Genomic DNA, 17,554 nt, shown 5'->3' on the forward strand with positions numbered 1-17,554 from the left:
AATATAGCTGATAAGGATAAAACCTAAAAACTGAGAAGTTATGGCAGTTTCTGCTGAGATGGTGGATTTGTGGGAAGTTTTTTTTTCTGAATTAATATTTCCTCTAGGATTGTTATGAAAGCCTCTTTAGAAAATTTGCAAGTCAAGGGCCCAAAGCCACTTGTGTACTCTTGCACAATCTTGAAGGATTCCCCTTCATAGGAATGCTGGAGGAACACTCAACTAACTGCCAGACCGTTGAATCAGTCTGTTCCCTTGGTCAATGGTTAGACAAATATTGCTACGTACAAGCTCATGCCATTCTAATTTCATCTTTACAACAAATAATACCCAGGAGGAAAATACTGAGGAAGGGCTGTTGGTACACATTGGACTGTAATCTAACTGGTTACCAGTATAAATGTATGAAAGTGTAGAGTTTCAAAACCAACCAGTGGGCCAATGCCTACCTCCTTTGGAGGCAATGATTTTTGTTTTTTTTAAGTACTATCTGAAACGTATAACCAACTCAATATCTTCCAAAATATCCAGGTTTTAGTATGGCCAGTCCAAAATATTTTCCAGGGGAGTTGCCAGTCTCGTATCTCTGTTAGAGTATCTTTATTTATACTACTAAAGGCTTCAAAAATTTCAAGAACTTTACATTATCTTTAAAGAAAACAAACAAACAAACCCAGCCAGAGATAAGGCTCAGCTCAGTGAAGCTCCCCTCCCTTCCTGCCTCCTTTAATGGGCCCTTCCTTTTCTTAGCATAAAATATCCAATTTTTTAAATCAAGATCTACAGGGCCTTCCAGGATCTGGCTCTGCCTACCTTTTGACATTCTATCTCACTGCCTCACCCCTCCCTCCTTTCACCACCACCTGCTCTAGAAGCTCCTAATGGACATGGCCATGTTTTGTTTCTCTCTAAGCTACCTTGTGCATGGTGGGCACTCAAAGTTTTATAAAAGGAAGGAGAGAGGGAAAGAAAGGGGTAGTCCCCTCAGTTATAATGTCCTTGGCTAAAGAAAACAGCTGGCTGAGGCACAGCTGATCCCAGAAGCCAATCGAGGAGAGGCCTCAGTCTAGAGTAGATATAAAGCATGAGTCATTTCCCACCAGAAAGATGATTAGTTAACAACACATTGGATCCAGCAATTTCACTTCTGGGTATTTATCCGAAGGAAACAAAATCACTGTCTCGAAAAGATGCCTGCAGTCCCGTGTTCATTGCAGCATCATTTACAAGAGTGAAGACAACCTAACTGTTCATCAACAGATGAACGTATAAAGATGGGGTATATGTGCACAGGGAAATATTACTCAGCCATAATAAGAAGGAAATCCTGCCATAACAATGGCATGGATGGACCTTGAGGGTATACTAAGTAAGATAAATCAGGCAGAGAAAGACAAATACTTTATGATCTCACTTAAATAGGGAATCTTAAAAAAAAAGAAACAAAAGAAAAGAAAAAAAACAAAAAGTTGAACTCATAGATACAGAGAACAGACTGGTGGTTATGGGGGCTTCGGGGTGTGAAATGGGTGAAGGTGGTCTTCCAGCTATAAGATAAATAAATCCTTAGGCTATAATGTATAGTACAGTGACAATAGTTAAGAAAAGAAGGAAGACAAGACAAGAAAAAGAAGATCCCATCGTGCCAGCAAAAGTCTTGTTCAGTAGCATCAAAAAGACAAGACTTCACTGCTTCTAAGAACTTTGTGTCCTGGGTGGCTCATTCAGTTAAGCGTCCAACTTTGGCTCAGGTCATGATCTTGCAGTCGGTGAGTTCAAGCCCCACATCAGGTTCACTGCTTTCAGAGCTGGGCCCACTTCCGATCCTCTGTCCCCCTCTTTCTCCTCCTCCCCTGCTTGCGCTCTCTCAAAAATAAATAAAACATTACATTTGCAACTACCTGGATGGAACTAGAGGGTATTATGCTAAGTGAAATTAGTCAGAGAAAGACAAATATCATATGACTTCGCTCATATGACACTTTAAGATACAAAACAGATGAACATAAGGGAAGAGAAGCAAAAATAATATAAAAACAGGGAGGGGAACAAAACATAAGAGACTCTTAAATATAGAGAACAGAGGCTTGCTGGAGGGATTGTGGGAGGGGGGATGGGCCAAATGGGTTAAGGGGCATTAAGGAATCTACTCCTGAAATCATTATTGCACTACATGCTAACTAACTTGGATGTAAATTTAAAAATAAATAAATTATTTAAAACAAAAAGAAATATAAAGTAAAAAAAAAAAAAAAAAAAGAATCATCAATGGATCATAGAACAGAAAATTTCCATAGCCTCCAAGTATCCCCACACAAAATATTTAAGTGAACAATGGGAAAATATTAACTTTACATGAGTGCAATCTGATGAATACAACCTTAACCAAGAGATCAAATTTAATGTCAACAATTCTGGGACAAATGGATATCATGTGCAAACTTACATAATGCACTGAGAAGGATGTAGTATCACTGTGTGGTATTCCCAGCAGAAATGCATAAGTTGAATCTAATCATAAGCATAGAAAATCAGGTAAACCCAAGTTGAGGGACACTCTAGTAAATGGTTAAGACTTCTCAAAATTGTTATGGTTGAGTAAGACAGTAAGACTGACGGCTTGTGGCAGAGAGATAAGAATAAAGTGCAATAACAATTAAATACAATGCATGATACTAGACTGGAGAGGAGAATAGACAGACTACAAAATTTGTCAAATTTTCTGTAAATGACATTGTTGAGACAGTTGGTCACATTTGAACAAGGTCTGTAAATGAGATATATAATAGTATTGTCTCAATGTTAATGTATTGATTTTGATCACTGTAGTGAGTTTATGCAAAAGGATGTCCTTTTTCTCATGAAAAGTACTCTAAAGTATTTAGGGGTTAAGGACGTATCTACAGCTTACTCTCAAATAGTTTAGAAAAAACTTGTATGCACATTTATCTGTGTGTAGTGTGTATAAGGAGAAGAAAAAGAAAGAAAAAGAGAGCGAAAGGGAGTGAAAGAGAAAATAAGAGAGAAAAAATATGCAAAATATTAACAGTTAAGGTATTTGAGACAAGTATAAACAGGAGTTTCCTGGCCTATTCTTTCAATTTTTTTATAAATTTGTAATTATTTCAAAATAAAATGTATCTCCCCCACAAAAAGTATATGGGTTCTGAATACCAATGGGATAAGTTCCTGGCTCCTTCATTTATTAACTCTATGATGACAGAAATGTTACTTGACGTCTGATTCAAATATTTGACCTGTAAATAGGGACAATCATTGACCAATTACAATTACATGTAAAACATACAATATGTTTTGAGCAGTATTTTGGACCTAAGGAATACTCAATAAAAATTATATCTCTCAAATAGATAGATAGATAGATAGATAGATAGATAGATAGATAGATACAACATTAAAAAAGAGAGAGAGAGAATTTATGTCCATCAATGAAACCACTTCTCAAAGTGGGGTGAACTCCCTTCGGGCTGCAGTAGGAGAAAACAAGAGCTCTCCCCATGATCAGAAGTGACTCTAAAAATTGTACAGTGGGGGTGGGGTGCCTGGGTGGCTCAGTGGGTTAAGCTTCCAACTCTTGGTTTCAGCTCAGGTCATGATCTCATGGTTGGCAGGATTGAGCCCCATCTCGGGCTCTGCACTGACAGCATGCAGCCTGCTTGGCATTCTGTCTCTCCCTCTCCTCTGTCCCTCCCCAACTCACATGCACACACCCACTCTCTCTCTCAAAGTAAATAAACATTTAAAATGAAAATAAAAATTTTACAGTGGGATTTTCCTGGGGGATTAATACTGAAAAGTGGACAGTCACATAAATCCGCCCCTACACCTTCTGCAACTGGGTAAAGATCCGTGAGTGGTTTTTTTTGAGCTCCTCAGGAGACAGGCTTCGTGACTGTCTTTAGCAAAGTAGAAAAGAACCTACCTCCAGGGTAATCATTTCCCGTGGGAGAGGGGTTGGTGGGGCTTTCTCTGGCAATTGAACCGCGATCTCATTTTGCATCTCATCTTCCAGAAAACCTGTGGGATGAAACCCCACGAGAGAGCCCAAGGTGATTGTGTTTTCTCACCTAAGAAGTGGGCCCAAGCAGACAGGTACCTTTCAGCCAGCCCAGCTACCTGAGTTCCCCGCCACCCCCGCCCCCGCCCCCCCAGGACTGCCATGGCACCAGCAACCCAACCCTAATTTCCCCACTCTGTCTCTAGAATCACCTCAAAAAGTATACAAACAGGTACATGTTTGTTATAATCTAGTTCTGCAAACCATTTACCTCCCAACCAGGTGACACTTAGACAGTAAACAGAAAACTGGCTTACGGAGAATTCTCTCCAGCGACTCACACCTTCTGACTTCATTCACAAATTTTCTTTGGAAGCTGTTCACATTCACATTTAACTAGAGTGGGGGGAAACCAGAAGCCACACATTAGTAGCAACAGATGCCAATGTATTCCCTTTGGTTATTATTATTATTAATGCTGGGGAATTATTATTATTATTATTATTATTATTATTATTATTATTAATGCTGGGGAAGGTTGCTGGAACCATCTTCGGAATAGATACTTCCATGCATGAGACAGGTAAGTTACAGGCAAAACACACCTTGATGTTCTTATACACAATCTCCCAAATGCCTCAGCTCTGGTCTTCCTACACTTAGAAAGTCCTCCCACAGTTAAGGTTTCCTTGCTTTTAGTTGGATTTACATCCAAATGAGCCTTGAAATCCTCAGTGGAGTCATGAATATGACAGAATCTTGAAATTGCATAGCTCCATGCAATGTTATCACAACAAAAATTCAGTGTCCTAGTGATGGTGACCCTCAGCTCAGCCCAATAAATGTTATTAAGGAACTGCCTCACATCAGGTCCTGTACTAGAAACTAAGAACACACAGAACAAGACAAGATCCTTCCTGCAGGAGCTTAGTTTTGATTGTGATCTTGGTGAGGAAGTAAAGGAGTAAAGAACGTTGTTCAAAAAAGCTTGGTAAGGATCCAAACCACCTCTGAGAAATGATACCCCAACATCACACTCAAGACTGTCTAGCCCTAGAATGTCACTCTAGGGAGACTGTGCACTTTGTCCTCAGACCAGCTAGTTAGGAACAATTGGTTTCTGTCTTCAGAACAAGGTTTGGTAGTCCACATGCCCATTGGAGACCTCCAATTCTTTGAAGGTACTATGTAGGAAATAAAGTATAATGCCATCTAAATGTAGTGACTGCATTAGAGCCTCAAAACATTCCTATAGAAGAGATACATCTAGAGGAAAGGAGAACATGTTTGCAAGTCACTTCTCAACGTTATCACAAACCTTAGCAAGAACAACTAGAACCACGTGGAACTCCGTCTATCCCAGCTCGGGGCTCTACTCCCTGAACTTAGTTCACTACCAAGAAGTTGGTGTGAAAGAGTTGTCTACACCCACCCCACCTTCCTCTGGTCTCCCAAGAATGTGGCACCTACATCTTTGAACTGAACCAGTCCAAGCTCCCCAAGCTCAGCCACACAGCAATATGCAGCCTCCACCTGGAGAAACAGCTGGGACAAACACATCTCCTCACTGCGAAACACGGACGCCATCTTGACACAGCCTTAGTCTGCAGGAGACAAAGACATCGGAGGGAATAAGAGTATAGAAGCCTTAGGATGAAAACTGGCTTTAGTTGCATTATATTAATATCCGACAGGGGAAAAAAATCCAACAGGAATGACTCTTAATTCTAAAAATATAAACAAAAACAAGATAGCACTTTTCACCACCTATCGGACTGGCAAGAGATTAAAAAATATGAGTAAAGACCCATGTTGTGGACGGTATGAGACAGCAGGCATCTTCATACACTGTACTTTAGTCTTGGAAGTATACATTTGGACAGTTTTTTTCAGAGAGCAATTTGTCAGTGCCTATCAAATTTTATAGCACTCATATCCATGACCCAGGATTTCCACTGCTATTCATCTGGACAAACTTGGAGATGTATGGGAAAATGTATGCACAACGATGTTCCTGATAACATTGTATATCATAATTATAATAAATGGATCTAACCCAGATATCCATCAACAGGACAGTGATTAAGCTGACTCACAGAACCCTGTGCAGTCAGCCAGAATGAAATAAATCTGTATGTATGTCCTCTGTATGGAAAAAGGGTATTCATGTAGAACCCACTCCCACCAAAGGCCCTCTGGACTGATCTACCACTGCCAAGCCAAATCAATTTCCCCAAAGACCAACCTTCTGGAATAACTATCACACCTCCAGAACGGGCCCCTTTTTCTCATTTCATTTTATCATATATACAGTAGCTGCTGTTTGACAGACACTGGGGTTATCCCTTCTCTGCTTTAATTATTCTTGTATCTCTATTTCTCATAGAATCAAGTCTAAAACCGTTGATTTGGCCAACAAAAAGGCTGTGTATCTGGCCTTTGCCTTCCCCTCCAGCTTCATTGCCCTTCACACTGCTCTCTGGACACACAATGTCTCCCGGAGCTCCCTCCTACCTCAGGACCTTTGTCCATGCATTCCCCTAGATTTGGAACCTCACTTTCTTCCTCCCCAAGTCCCCTTGGTTTCCATGCACCCAACACAATCCTGTCATTGGAGCCTCAGTGCAAAGATCCTCTTCTACCCTAAGCCCTTTCAGACCACCACCACCACGTGAAACCAGTACTCCCAGAAGATAAATCATCAGCAACTACTTGTTTCACGTTTGTGTTGCCCACTAACCAGTAAATTCCATGAGGTGAGAACTATGTCATGTTTTCCATTCTATCACCAGTATAGCTCAGCCACAAAGCAGGTTCTCAAAAGTTACTGCCCAATTTATTGACTAGAGACCAAACATCATCCCTCCCTCCAGAATGCATCGCCTGATGCTGCATTTTTTGCCTTTTGACACCTAGATGAATCAAAACTTTTCATACTACCCTCTCTGATAAATAAAGGAATGTTTCCGTAGAAGAGAGACACAAGACATTAGCATCAAGCAGACCAAGAACACAGTGTAAAGGGCCTTCTTACCCGGGCTTTGTCCCAGCAGGCTCTAGACAGGGATCCGCAGCAGGGCGGGGGCTGCAGCTCTCTGGTACTCCCTCGGCCCAACCCCCCTAGCAGGGAGCCCCCAGAGGCAGCTGTGTTTGGTCAGGGCCTGTGAGTGGCAGGCCTGGGACCAGGATTCCTCGGGTGGCTTCCCTAAGGCAAAGAGCCCCTCCCGGTGCTTCTCCTCCCTAGGTGCCTACAGAGCCCAGAGGCAGCTCTGTTGTATCAACACCTGCCTGGGAGTGAGGAGAACCTGCCTCACCGGCCAGCCCTGCTCAAACCCCCCCCCCCCCCCCCCCCCCAGCCACCTGAGCCCAGGGCCACGACCTTGGAGCCCCACCAGGAAGCAGTGAATTTCTCCTGTAAGAAAAGTAACTCACCCCTCGGTGAGCAGTTTTGGGAAAGGTTTCTAGAGGACTTAGAAGGGCCCTAGAGTGCATCTACTAAGCACATCAAACACTCCTTCTTGTCACTGTAAAATGAAATCGTTTGGGACATGAAAAACAAATCATGCCCACTATCTTATCAACAACTATCTTCAAAAACACTTCACTTGCAACACAAAACAGACAGATAAACACTCAATAGCTACGATTCAGCTTCCAATGTGGCCCAGGTAAAGAGACAGGGCCAGACATGACTATTTACCCTTTGACCGAGAATTACTGCCCTGATCAACTTATTTGGTGGAGAGGGGCGAGGAGCAGAGGAGTAAAGCAATTACACCGTGTCTCCTGGTTGGGGGTCCTCTGCAGTGGCCACCTTCGTTCACACTAATGAGCTTGGCAAAGCAGCTTTCCTCAAGGGGGTGGGGGGGTGCAGATCCCTTCATGCACCCACCTGGGGTGAGTGGCACATGTACCCTAGAACAAGAAGGGTGTTTTGTTGTTGTTGTTGTTACTTTTTAGAGTGGAAAAATTAAAGCAACCGCAAAAGTACAGAGACCAATATAAGGCACCCCCATATTCACACCGCTCAGCGTCAACTGGTGAATTTTGTATCATCAGTTCTTTTACCCACTTCTCCCACCCACCCCAGGCTACGTTGAAGCTAATCACACACATATTTCTTCTTTCAAAATATTTCAGTATGTATCTCTAAAAGATACATTTTCATATACATATATTATATTATATATATAATATATATTATATATTATATAATATACATAATACATATGTAACCTAAAAGATACATTTTCATATACATATATATTATATATTATAATATATAATATATTATATATTATAATATATAATATATTATATATTATAATATATAATATATTATATATTATATAATAACATAATGTATATAATACATATGTAACCTAAAAGATACATATTCATATATATTACATATATAATACACACATATGTAATACCATGGTCACACTTAAAATTCAACAGTAATTCAACAGTAATCAAATATCCCGTCAATATTCAAATGGCCCAGGTTGTCTGAGGTCTTTTTAGTAAGCGCCTCAGGTGATGCTTGTGTGTCATCAAATTAGAACTACTGCTTTTGAGAACACAGGGTGGACAATCTAACTTTACCTTGGGAGGCAGCAGGGTGAATGCAGGCAGTTTGGGAAGATCAGCTGAGAAGGGGCAGCTTGAACCTGGGGGAGCGGAGGCCAGGGCCCCTGGGGGGAGCAGGTGGCCTGTGCCGAGGCCTGTAGGAAAAGCAATGCTCGGGTTGCTTCAGACACAGAGGTTGGCCAGAGCCGCCCACCCCAACGTGGCGGAATCACTCGAGTCCAGCCTCACCTGGTCAGACTTCTGAAGGCTGAACTCAGGACCCACAGCACAGAGCAGAAGGATTCGAACTGGCAACTGCAAAGAGAATGCCCGACACTGATTCCGTCTCTCTTGCCAGACGAACTCGAGGCACGAGGAGCCCCTGCCTCGACTGGTGCCTCCCTCCTCATGTCCCTTCCGCTGCCTACCTCTCATTCTGCTCTTCAGCCCCCCTGGGGTTTGCTGGGTCCCCCAGTCAGTGGGTGGTGCAGACGTCCTCAAATGTCCCGGTGCCCAGGAATCACTGAGGAAAAATATAGACGAAAAGCACACCTCGATAGTTAAGACCACAGTTTACAACCAAATGACCCGAGCCACGATCCCAGCTCTGCCATTGACCCTGGGGAAGCTTATTTAACCCCAGGTTCCCAGTATCCTCATCTGCAAAGTATAACAGAATATTAATTATTTTGAATGGAGAAGGAGAGGAGGGAGAATGCATTTCAAGGTTTGCTTCTTTTTTTCCCTCCTAAAGCCCTGAGTGGAAAATGCAGAAGGACAACACACTCACAGGACACTGGCAGGACAGTAAATTAATACAATCTGTCTGAAAGGCCATGTGTATATCCTTTGACCCAGCAACCCCACTCTAGGAAGTTCATCCTACGAAAAAATTTGGAAGTTGTATACGGAAATTTAACCACAATAATGTCTATTGCAGCATTATGTGTAATAGGTGTGTAACCATAAATGACCTGAATTCTTTCATCCATTCAATAAATCTTTATTAAGAGTCTACTATGTGGCTCCTTCTGTTAGGGGGGGGGGGGGGGGGGGGGGGGGGGGGGTAGGGCAGTGAGTAAGAGACAAGAGTGTCTGCCCTCATGAAGCTTCTTGTCCACGGGGCAAGAGACAAACAGTAAACGAGTAATAGGTTAGCCAGATATCACAGATTATAAAAAGTGCAATTATAGAAAGATAGGCTTTAGAGAAAGGAAGAGAGACTACTTTACATAAGCAGATAAGGCTACTTAGGCTGAGGCGTGGAAGATTTAAATGAGTCAGTCTTGCAAAAAAAAAGTGGGGTTGGGGGGCATGGGAGTCAGGGGGTGGCAGGAGGTATTCCAGGCAACAGAAACAGCCATTCAAGAGCAGGGAGGTGTAAGTAACTTCATCCCCACAGCTGATTTATCTGTTGAATGCTTCCTCTGCGCTGGGTATGGTTCCTGCACTTTAGAGTTCCTCAAATTACATCACATGGGCCAATCCATTTAATCGTTTCAATAACCCTAGGAGGCGGACAGTATTCTTATTCTCAAGTCACATATGAGGAAATAGAGGCGCAAAAAGGCCGAGAAAGTGGCCCAAGATCACACAGTCACTCCGGACAGGTCATCTAACACCAGAGTCCCTGTTTACAACTATGCGTGATATTGTTTCATAGTCCAAGAAGGCGCAACACGTTCAAGAAACAGAAAGGAGGCCAATGTGGCTGGGGCATGAGAGGGGTGGGGAGAGGGAGTATAAAGCACGTCAGAGTGGAAACAGGGAGCCACGGAAGTTCTGATGGGCCAATAGGAAATTTGGATTTTGTTCTTTTGCTTTTTTTAGGAAATTTTGATTTTATATATTTTGATTATGATTAGGAAATTTTGATTTTATATATTTTGATTATGATTTATATATATTTTATTTTTTATAATCATACCAGGAAGCCCTTGGAAATTGTGAAGCAGAGAAATGACATTACTTAACTGATTCACATTAAAAAAAATTTTTTTTAACATTTATTTCTTTTTGAGAGAGAGAGTGCAAGAGAGAGAGAGCGCACGTGCAAGTGCATGCACGTGGGAGGGGCAGAGAGAGGGAGACAGAGGATCTGTATGTGAGCATACAGCCCAATGTGGGCTCAAACTCATGAACCGTAAAATCGTGACCTCAGCCGAAATCAAGTCAGCCATTTAACCAACGGAGCTACCCAGGCGCCCCAACTGATTGACATTTTTGAAAAATTACTTTGATTCTGCTTCTGGAAAGATGGAGTGGAAACACTTTTTCTTCCCAATAACTAAAACTGAAAACCCGGAACATTATACGTACAAGAAATATTAGAAGACTCTGAAAGGTAGAGAGAAGACAGACCTTCTAGGAACCTGAGGGTGTAAGGAATGACAGAGGCAAGTTCTCTGGGGTTTCTTTTGCCTGTTGTGTTCTAGGCATGGTGCTGCAGAAGCCAGCAAGATAGGCAGATAGAAAAAAAATCCCCAATACAGCCTGCTCTCTCTACCCAAGGCATCAGGAAAGAGGCAGCCTAGTAAGAAAGAAGACTTTCAGATAGTAATCACTCTAATCCAGCCAAACACCACAGAAAAAACTGTGATTCTATGCCCACCCATGTCAGCAAAGCCCAAGTGGGGAGAGCCCAGTCTTCTACCCTCCCCCAAGTGCACCAAAGCGACACCCTCCAGTATCGTGTCAGAGAAGGCCAAGTGCGGAGTCTGAACTCCCAGACCCACCCTGTGGTAATAAGACACCCTTTGTTAACCTCACTGGGTGATGTCAGAGGAGATCTAATGGGAACTTTCCCGATTGCCACTGGCAATGAGGCCACCCCCTCATTGAGGTCATGTGGGGAGCAGTAACCAGGCACTCCTCTCCTCCCAGCCAGGGTCTTATCAGCAGAGGTATAATGAATAGAAAAATAAAGTAGGAGAAACCACTCTAGTTAATTTCAAGACTTACCATACAGCTACAGTAATCAAGATTGTGGCGCTGGGGGAAAGACAGACAAACAGGTGAATGCAGGAAAATAGAGAACCCAGAAACAGACCAACACAAGTCAGTCCAACTGATTTTTGACACAAGTGGAAAGCATTTCAGTAGAGGAAAGATCACCTTCTCAGCAAATGGTGCTAGAGCAAACGGACATCCACAGGCCAAAAATGGAACAAAGACCTAACAACCCTCACACCCTTGACAAAAATTAACTCAAAATGGATCAGGGATAAATTTCAAATGTAAAACTATAAAATTTTGAGCAGAAACATAGTAGAGCATTTTCAGAACCGAGGGTTTGGTGAAGAGTTCCTATAATAAGACACATAAATTGCTATCCACAAGAGAAATAAAAAAAATTAATTCAAAAATTTGCTGTGCAAAAGATTCTAGAAAAAAGGATAAAAAGACAAGCTCAAGACTGGAAGAAAATATACGCAAGTCACGTATCTGATAAAGGACTCATACCTAGAATTTATCAAGTTTTCAAACTTCAACAAAATATCAAGCAATCCAACTGGAAAAATGGGCCAAAGCCATACGACATTTTACCTAAAAAGATGTACAGATGGCCACTAAGCACAGGAAGAGACGTTCAACATTATTAGCCATTAGGGAAATACAAATTAAAACCACGATGAAATATCAATATATACCTATCAGAACAATGACAAATAATAAATAGTGACAATTCCAAACACTGGCAAAAATGTGGACAGACTGGATGTGTCATGCATTGCCAGTGGAAATGTAAAATGGTACACTCTGAGAAACTGTTTGGCAGTTTTTTAAAAAAATATTTGTTTTTAATGTTTATTTATTTTTGCGAGACTGAGACAGAGTGTGAGATCAGGAGAGGCAGAGGGAGAGGGAGACAGAATCTGAAGCAGGCTCCAGGCTCTGAGCTGCCAGCACAGAGCCTGACGCGGGGCTCAAACCCGCAAGCCACAAGATCATGACCTGAGCCAAAGTCAGATGCTTAACCGACTGAGCCACCCAGGAGCCCCTGTTTGGCAGCTTTTTAAAAAAAACTAAATAGGGGCGCCTGGGTGGCGCAGTTGGTTAAGCGTCCGACTTCAGCCAGGTCACGATCTCGCGGTCCGTGAGTTCGAGCCCCGCGTCAGGCTCTGGGCTGATGGCTCAGAGCCTGGAGCCTGTTTCTGATTCTGTGTCTCCCTCTCTCTCTGCCCCTCCCCCCGTTCATGCTCTGTCTCTCTCTGTCTCAAAAATAAATAAACGTTAAAAAAAAAAATTTAAAAAAAAAAAAAAAAAAAACTAAATATGCACTCTCCTTAGGACCCAGCAGTCACACTCATGCTATTTATCCCAGAGAATGGAACTTATGTTCACCCCTAAAAAATCTATACATCAATCATAGCAGTTTCATTCGTAATAGCCCAGAACTGGAAACAACCAAAATATCCTGCTTATGGTATATTCATACCTGAGAACACCACTCAGCACTAAAAGCAATAACTATTGATAAACACAACAACCTGGATAGATCTCAAGGTGATTAAGTGGAAAAAAAAAAAAAAAACCAATCTGAAAAAGTCATGCAGTATATGATTCCAGTTAGACAACATTCTCCAAATGACAAAAATTATAGAGATGGAGAAGAAATTACTGGTTGTTAGGCATTAGGAATGGTCATGGTGGTGGTGTATGTGTGTGTCTATGAGGGAGCAACATGAGGAAAATCTTCATGGTGACAGAACAGTTCTATAGCTTGACTATGGTGCCGGAGATGTGAATCTATACACGTGATAAAATGACACAGAACCATATACAAGCTTTCTATCACTGTCAGTTTCCCCACGTAAATAACCAATGGGGAAAACTGCTTGAAGGGCACACAAGACCTCCCTGTACTATTTGCAACTTTCTGTAAAATCTGTAATTATTTCAAAATAAAAGGTTAGAAAAAAAAAAGATTTCAGAAAGAGCAAAGAAGAATTGTGCTTAGCTGGCGTTATACAGTGGAGAGAGGACAGAGACAAATCTCTGGAGATGTGTGTTCTAAATCAAAAGTAGCCCGGGAGGTTTGAGTGGCTCCAGAGAAGGCAGCTACCCATCAGGAGACTCAGTTCCTTCACTGGAAAAGGATCCTAAGCCAGATTGGTGGTTTTCAAACTGGTGCACAGAACCCTGGAGATTTTGCAGAACCCTCTTCAGGGGCCGCTTTGAGGAAGAAGTAAAAGATCAAGACGGTTAAGCGAACTCTGACACATCTCTGTGATAGAATATAGTGCAGCTATTAAAATAGCATGAAAAGCATTCTATAGACAAGGAAGCAGGTTCTTGGAACGCTGTTGATAAAAAGTATTTTATGAAACAGGATCATTGAACTTTCTTCAACATGTATAATCAATACAGGAAAGATGTGGAAGGAACTATACTGAAATCATCGTGGTGGATAGGATTTGGATTTAGATTTATGTGTTTTGTCCTTTTCTTTATTCCCTGATATTTCCGTAACGAACACATAAAGCTCGTATATTACAGGTCTTCAACTTTGGGGCCAGAAGGCTTTTGGATTTCAGAATGTCGCCTATTTTAGAAAGTTAAGCCAGGTATATACTATATGTTATATAACACCACATGGGCCCTGGGGGCAGCACGCTGTAATCAAAGCATGTTAATCCTTCTGTACTTAAATATATACATCCTCACTATGAAGAATCAATAAAAATTACACATGCCTCACGTTAAATCAGGTCAGACTGTGCTGCCACGTGCATAAAAACATCTTTGTTTTCAGAGCTTTATGGATTTCTGGAGAGCAGATCACAGATTATGGACCATAAAGACAAAAACAGTACAAGAAACTGCTTTGAGGGGAAACTTTAAGCCCTTGGCGATGCAATGTTACAAAACAAAATGTCAACTTGAGCGGGCCTCATATTCACAGCTGTATAAGTAATAAAATGGACCTGGACCTGGAGACTGATCAGACAAAAGAAGAGAGAGAAGGTAACAGTTGTACGAGAGTAAGGATAGAGACGGCACCGATTTCATTTCCATGGAGCATTACTGGTGCTCGCTGAGTGCCTCTCAGAGGCCAGCACAACGCTAAGCATCTACAGATGCTCATGAAGCATGTCTTGATGCTTACTCATCCAGGGCTTATTTATGGGGCACCCCCAGTGCGTCAGGCCCTGTTTTAGGCTCTGCAGACACAGCAGGAAATACAACCAAGTCGCTGCTTTTTTTTTTTATTTATTTATTTTTAATGTTTATGTATTTCTGAGAGAGACAGAGACAGAATGCGAGTGGGTTGGGGCAGAGAGGGAGGCACAGAATCCGAAGCAGGCTCCAGGCTCCTAGCTGTCAGCACAGAGCCCAAAGCGGGGCTTGAAGCCACGAGCTGTGAGATCATGACCTGAGCTGAATTCAGACACTCAACTGACTGAGCCACCCAAGCGCCCCAAAGTCACAGCTTTTATGGAGCTTACATTTTAGTGGAGATGGGAGAGACCAAAAAGAAACAAGTATTCAATTCAAAAGATAATGTCAAACGCCGATAAACTGAGAAGAGCAGCGTGAGCATATTATCTGGAGATTAAAAAAAAAATTTTTTTTAATGTTTATATTATTTTTGAGACACAGAGAGACAGAGCATGAGCAGGGGAGGTGCAGAGAGAGAGGGAGACACAGAATCCGAAGCAGGCTCCAGGCTCTGAGCTAACAGCACAGACAGAACCTGATGTGGGGCTCAAACCCTCGAACCCATGAGCCGTGAGATCATGACCTGAGCCGAAGGCGGTCGCTCAACCGACTGAGCCACCCAGGCGTCCCTGGAGATTTTGAAAGTAACCACAAAAGGAAAAAATTAGTCAAGAGTAAGAACAAGGCTGCAGATGGAATGGAGAGGGAGGAGATTTGAGCATTGATCTTTCAAACCCTTTGTACGACTTGATTTTTACAGTTTGTATCCATCAGCTAATTTGAAGAAAATCAAACATTTAATTAAAACGACAATAAAATAAAATAATCTCAAAAATATTGACTGAGCAACTATGAAATGCCAGGCAAGGCACTAGGCACTTAAGGTACGAATTGGGCAAAACAGTGCCTGTTGTGGTAAACTCTAGCAGGGCAGGCAAAAGTAATAATCCTAATATCAATGGCAAACAGATGATGCCCACTACGGGCAAATTTAAGACAAAACCCTAAGAGATAGGTATTATTAAAACCCTCGTTGTTATTGTTTGTCTGGTTTGCAGATTAGCAATCCGAGATGGGTAACACATTCAAGGTTGCTCACTAGCAAGTGGTAGAGAGGGGACTTGAACCCAGGTAGTGTGGCCCCAGAGCTGAGACAGTCTAGTCTCAGTAATCAAATTATTAAATAACCACGGGGACAAATGTGTCAGAACGAAGATGGGTACATTGAAGGAGAGAACACAGCTCTTTAAGTCGTGTAACTTGACTCCTTCTTGGGGAAAGAAGGCAGTATACACAGGGCAGAGAGAATGAGGGGGTGGGGACAAAGCGGGCAGGATGAGGACATGATCTGCAGGCTGTATTAAGGACTGTGCCTTTATCACAAGAGCGTCTGGGGCCCTTGACGGCTCTGAAGCAGGTAGGGTAGGAGTAAATGGCACAACTTGGAAAACATATTTATTTTTTTTAACATTATTTATCTTGAGAGAGTGAAGAAGGGGCAGAGGGAGAGAGAGAATCCCAAGCAGACTCTGAGCTGCCTGCAGAGCCTGACAAGGGGCTCGAACCCACAATCCAGGAGATCACGACCCGAGCTGAAATCAAGAGTCTGATGCTTAACTGACTGAGCCACCCAGGCGCCCCAGAAAACACGTTACTAACTGCAGAGTGGACACAAGGAGAGGCAATCCCCGCAGCAGACAGAGCAGTTCTGAGACCAGCACTGTGGCCCAGGCAAAAGACGAAATATTGTTTCATCGTTAATATCCCATGTGACAAAATGGAAAGCACACATAAAGCCCTTTTGTGGCATAACGAAGTAAGAAGAGTGATGGTTTGACTTGCCAGCTGAATTAGCTATTTTGACAGAACACCATTCTTACTTGAAAAGAACAGCTGACACACTGTGGTTATTCAGACATAGGCATTTGGCAGGCATTTTCTCAGAAATGATCCAAATGATTCTGTCACTTGAAAGGCAAACAACTGACATTGTTTGTTGCCAGTGATGAAATTCTAACTCTCAAACAACAATTAACATTTTGGAAAACTTTTATGCACCCACATGAACGTGACAGCTTCTCAATGCTAACAACTTTTCTGATGAGGATATTTCTGTGGGGATATTTATAAATGTGAGTTTTAAAAGTTATTGTATAATGAAACGGGACAGCATTTGGGAGATCTGCAAAACTCAATGAACCATTATTTCCCAAATGCCCAATGCGTGATGTTATAAAGTCATGCTTGGGCAAACGATCCATTGAAAAGTACATGCTTAACCAAGGGATTTTAATGAAAAGGTCATTGATTTGGTTTCAGAGTCCACACTGCAACTAAGCTTTTAAAAAGTACTACTTGTTGGGGCACGTGGGTGGCTCAGTCAGTTAAGCGTCTGACTTCTGCTCAGGTCATGATCTCACAGTTCCTGGGTTCCAGACCTGTGTGGGGCTCTGTGCTGACAGCTCAGAGCCTGGAGCCTGCTTCGGATTCTGTATCTCCCTCTTTCGCTCTCTACCTTCCCCTTGCTCACACTCTGTCTCTCTCTCTCAAAAATAAACATTAACAAAAATTTTTTAAAAGGCCTATAGTATCAAAGAAAAATGTCCACAACTACTGAAAAGTCTAGTAAAACATTTTTCCTGGGATGAATCACTAAATTCTACTCTAGAATTAGTAGTGAATTCTACTACTGTAGTAGTGTTAGTTATTACACTATATGGTAACTAACTTGAATTTAAATAAAATTTAAAAAAAATTTTTTGCCCTTTCCAAAAACTACTTAGTTACGTGAGACCAGATTTT

At 42.0% G+C, this 17,554-nt stretch overlaps 1 protein-coding gene across 3 annotated transcripts in view; it reads right to left on the bottom strand.

Annotated features, from left to right (window-relative positions):
• The window catches only part of ATP6V0A4 (ATPase H+ transporting V0 subunit a4), a 95,989-nt gene that overhangs the window by 65,158 nt on the left and 13,277 nt on the right, over nucleotides 1-17,554 (bottom strand). Inside the window, exons 2-8 of one of the 3 annotated variants that reach the window (XM_030308522.1) lie at nucleotides 9,019-9,113; nucleotides 8,840-8,905; nucleotides 8,627-8,745; nucleotides 7,795-7,933; nucleotides 5,489-5,622; nucleotides 4,336-4,414; nucleotides 3,944-4,038 (exon numbers count right to left, since the gene is read on the bottom strand). In XM_030308522.1, coding sequence (XP_030164382.1) covers nucleotides 3,944-4,038; nucleotides 4,336-4,414; nucleotides 5,489-5,605 — 291 coding nt within the window. In that variant the 5' untranslated portion in view covers nucleotides 5,606-5,622; nucleotides 7,795-7,933; nucleotides 8,627-8,745; nucleotides 8,840-8,905; nucleotides 9,019-9,113. Of the gene's footprint in view, nucleotides 1-3,943; nucleotides 4,039-4,335; nucleotides 4,415-5,488; nucleotides 5,623-7,052; nucleotides 7,269-7,794; nucleotides 7,934-8,626; nucleotides 8,746-8,839; nucleotides 8,906-9,018; nucleotides 9,114-17,554 lie in introns of those variants that run through there. The other 2 variants (XM_030308526.1, XM_030308527.1) reach the window with 2 other exon arrangements.

Source organism: Lynx canadensis, chromosome A2 (assembly GCF_007474595.2).
Source record: "Lynx canadensis isolate LIC74 chromosome A2, mLynCan4.pri.v2, whole genome shotgun sequence".
Lineage (NCBI taxonomy): Eukaryota > Metazoa > Chordata > Mammalia > Carnivora > Felidae > Lynx > Lynx canadensis.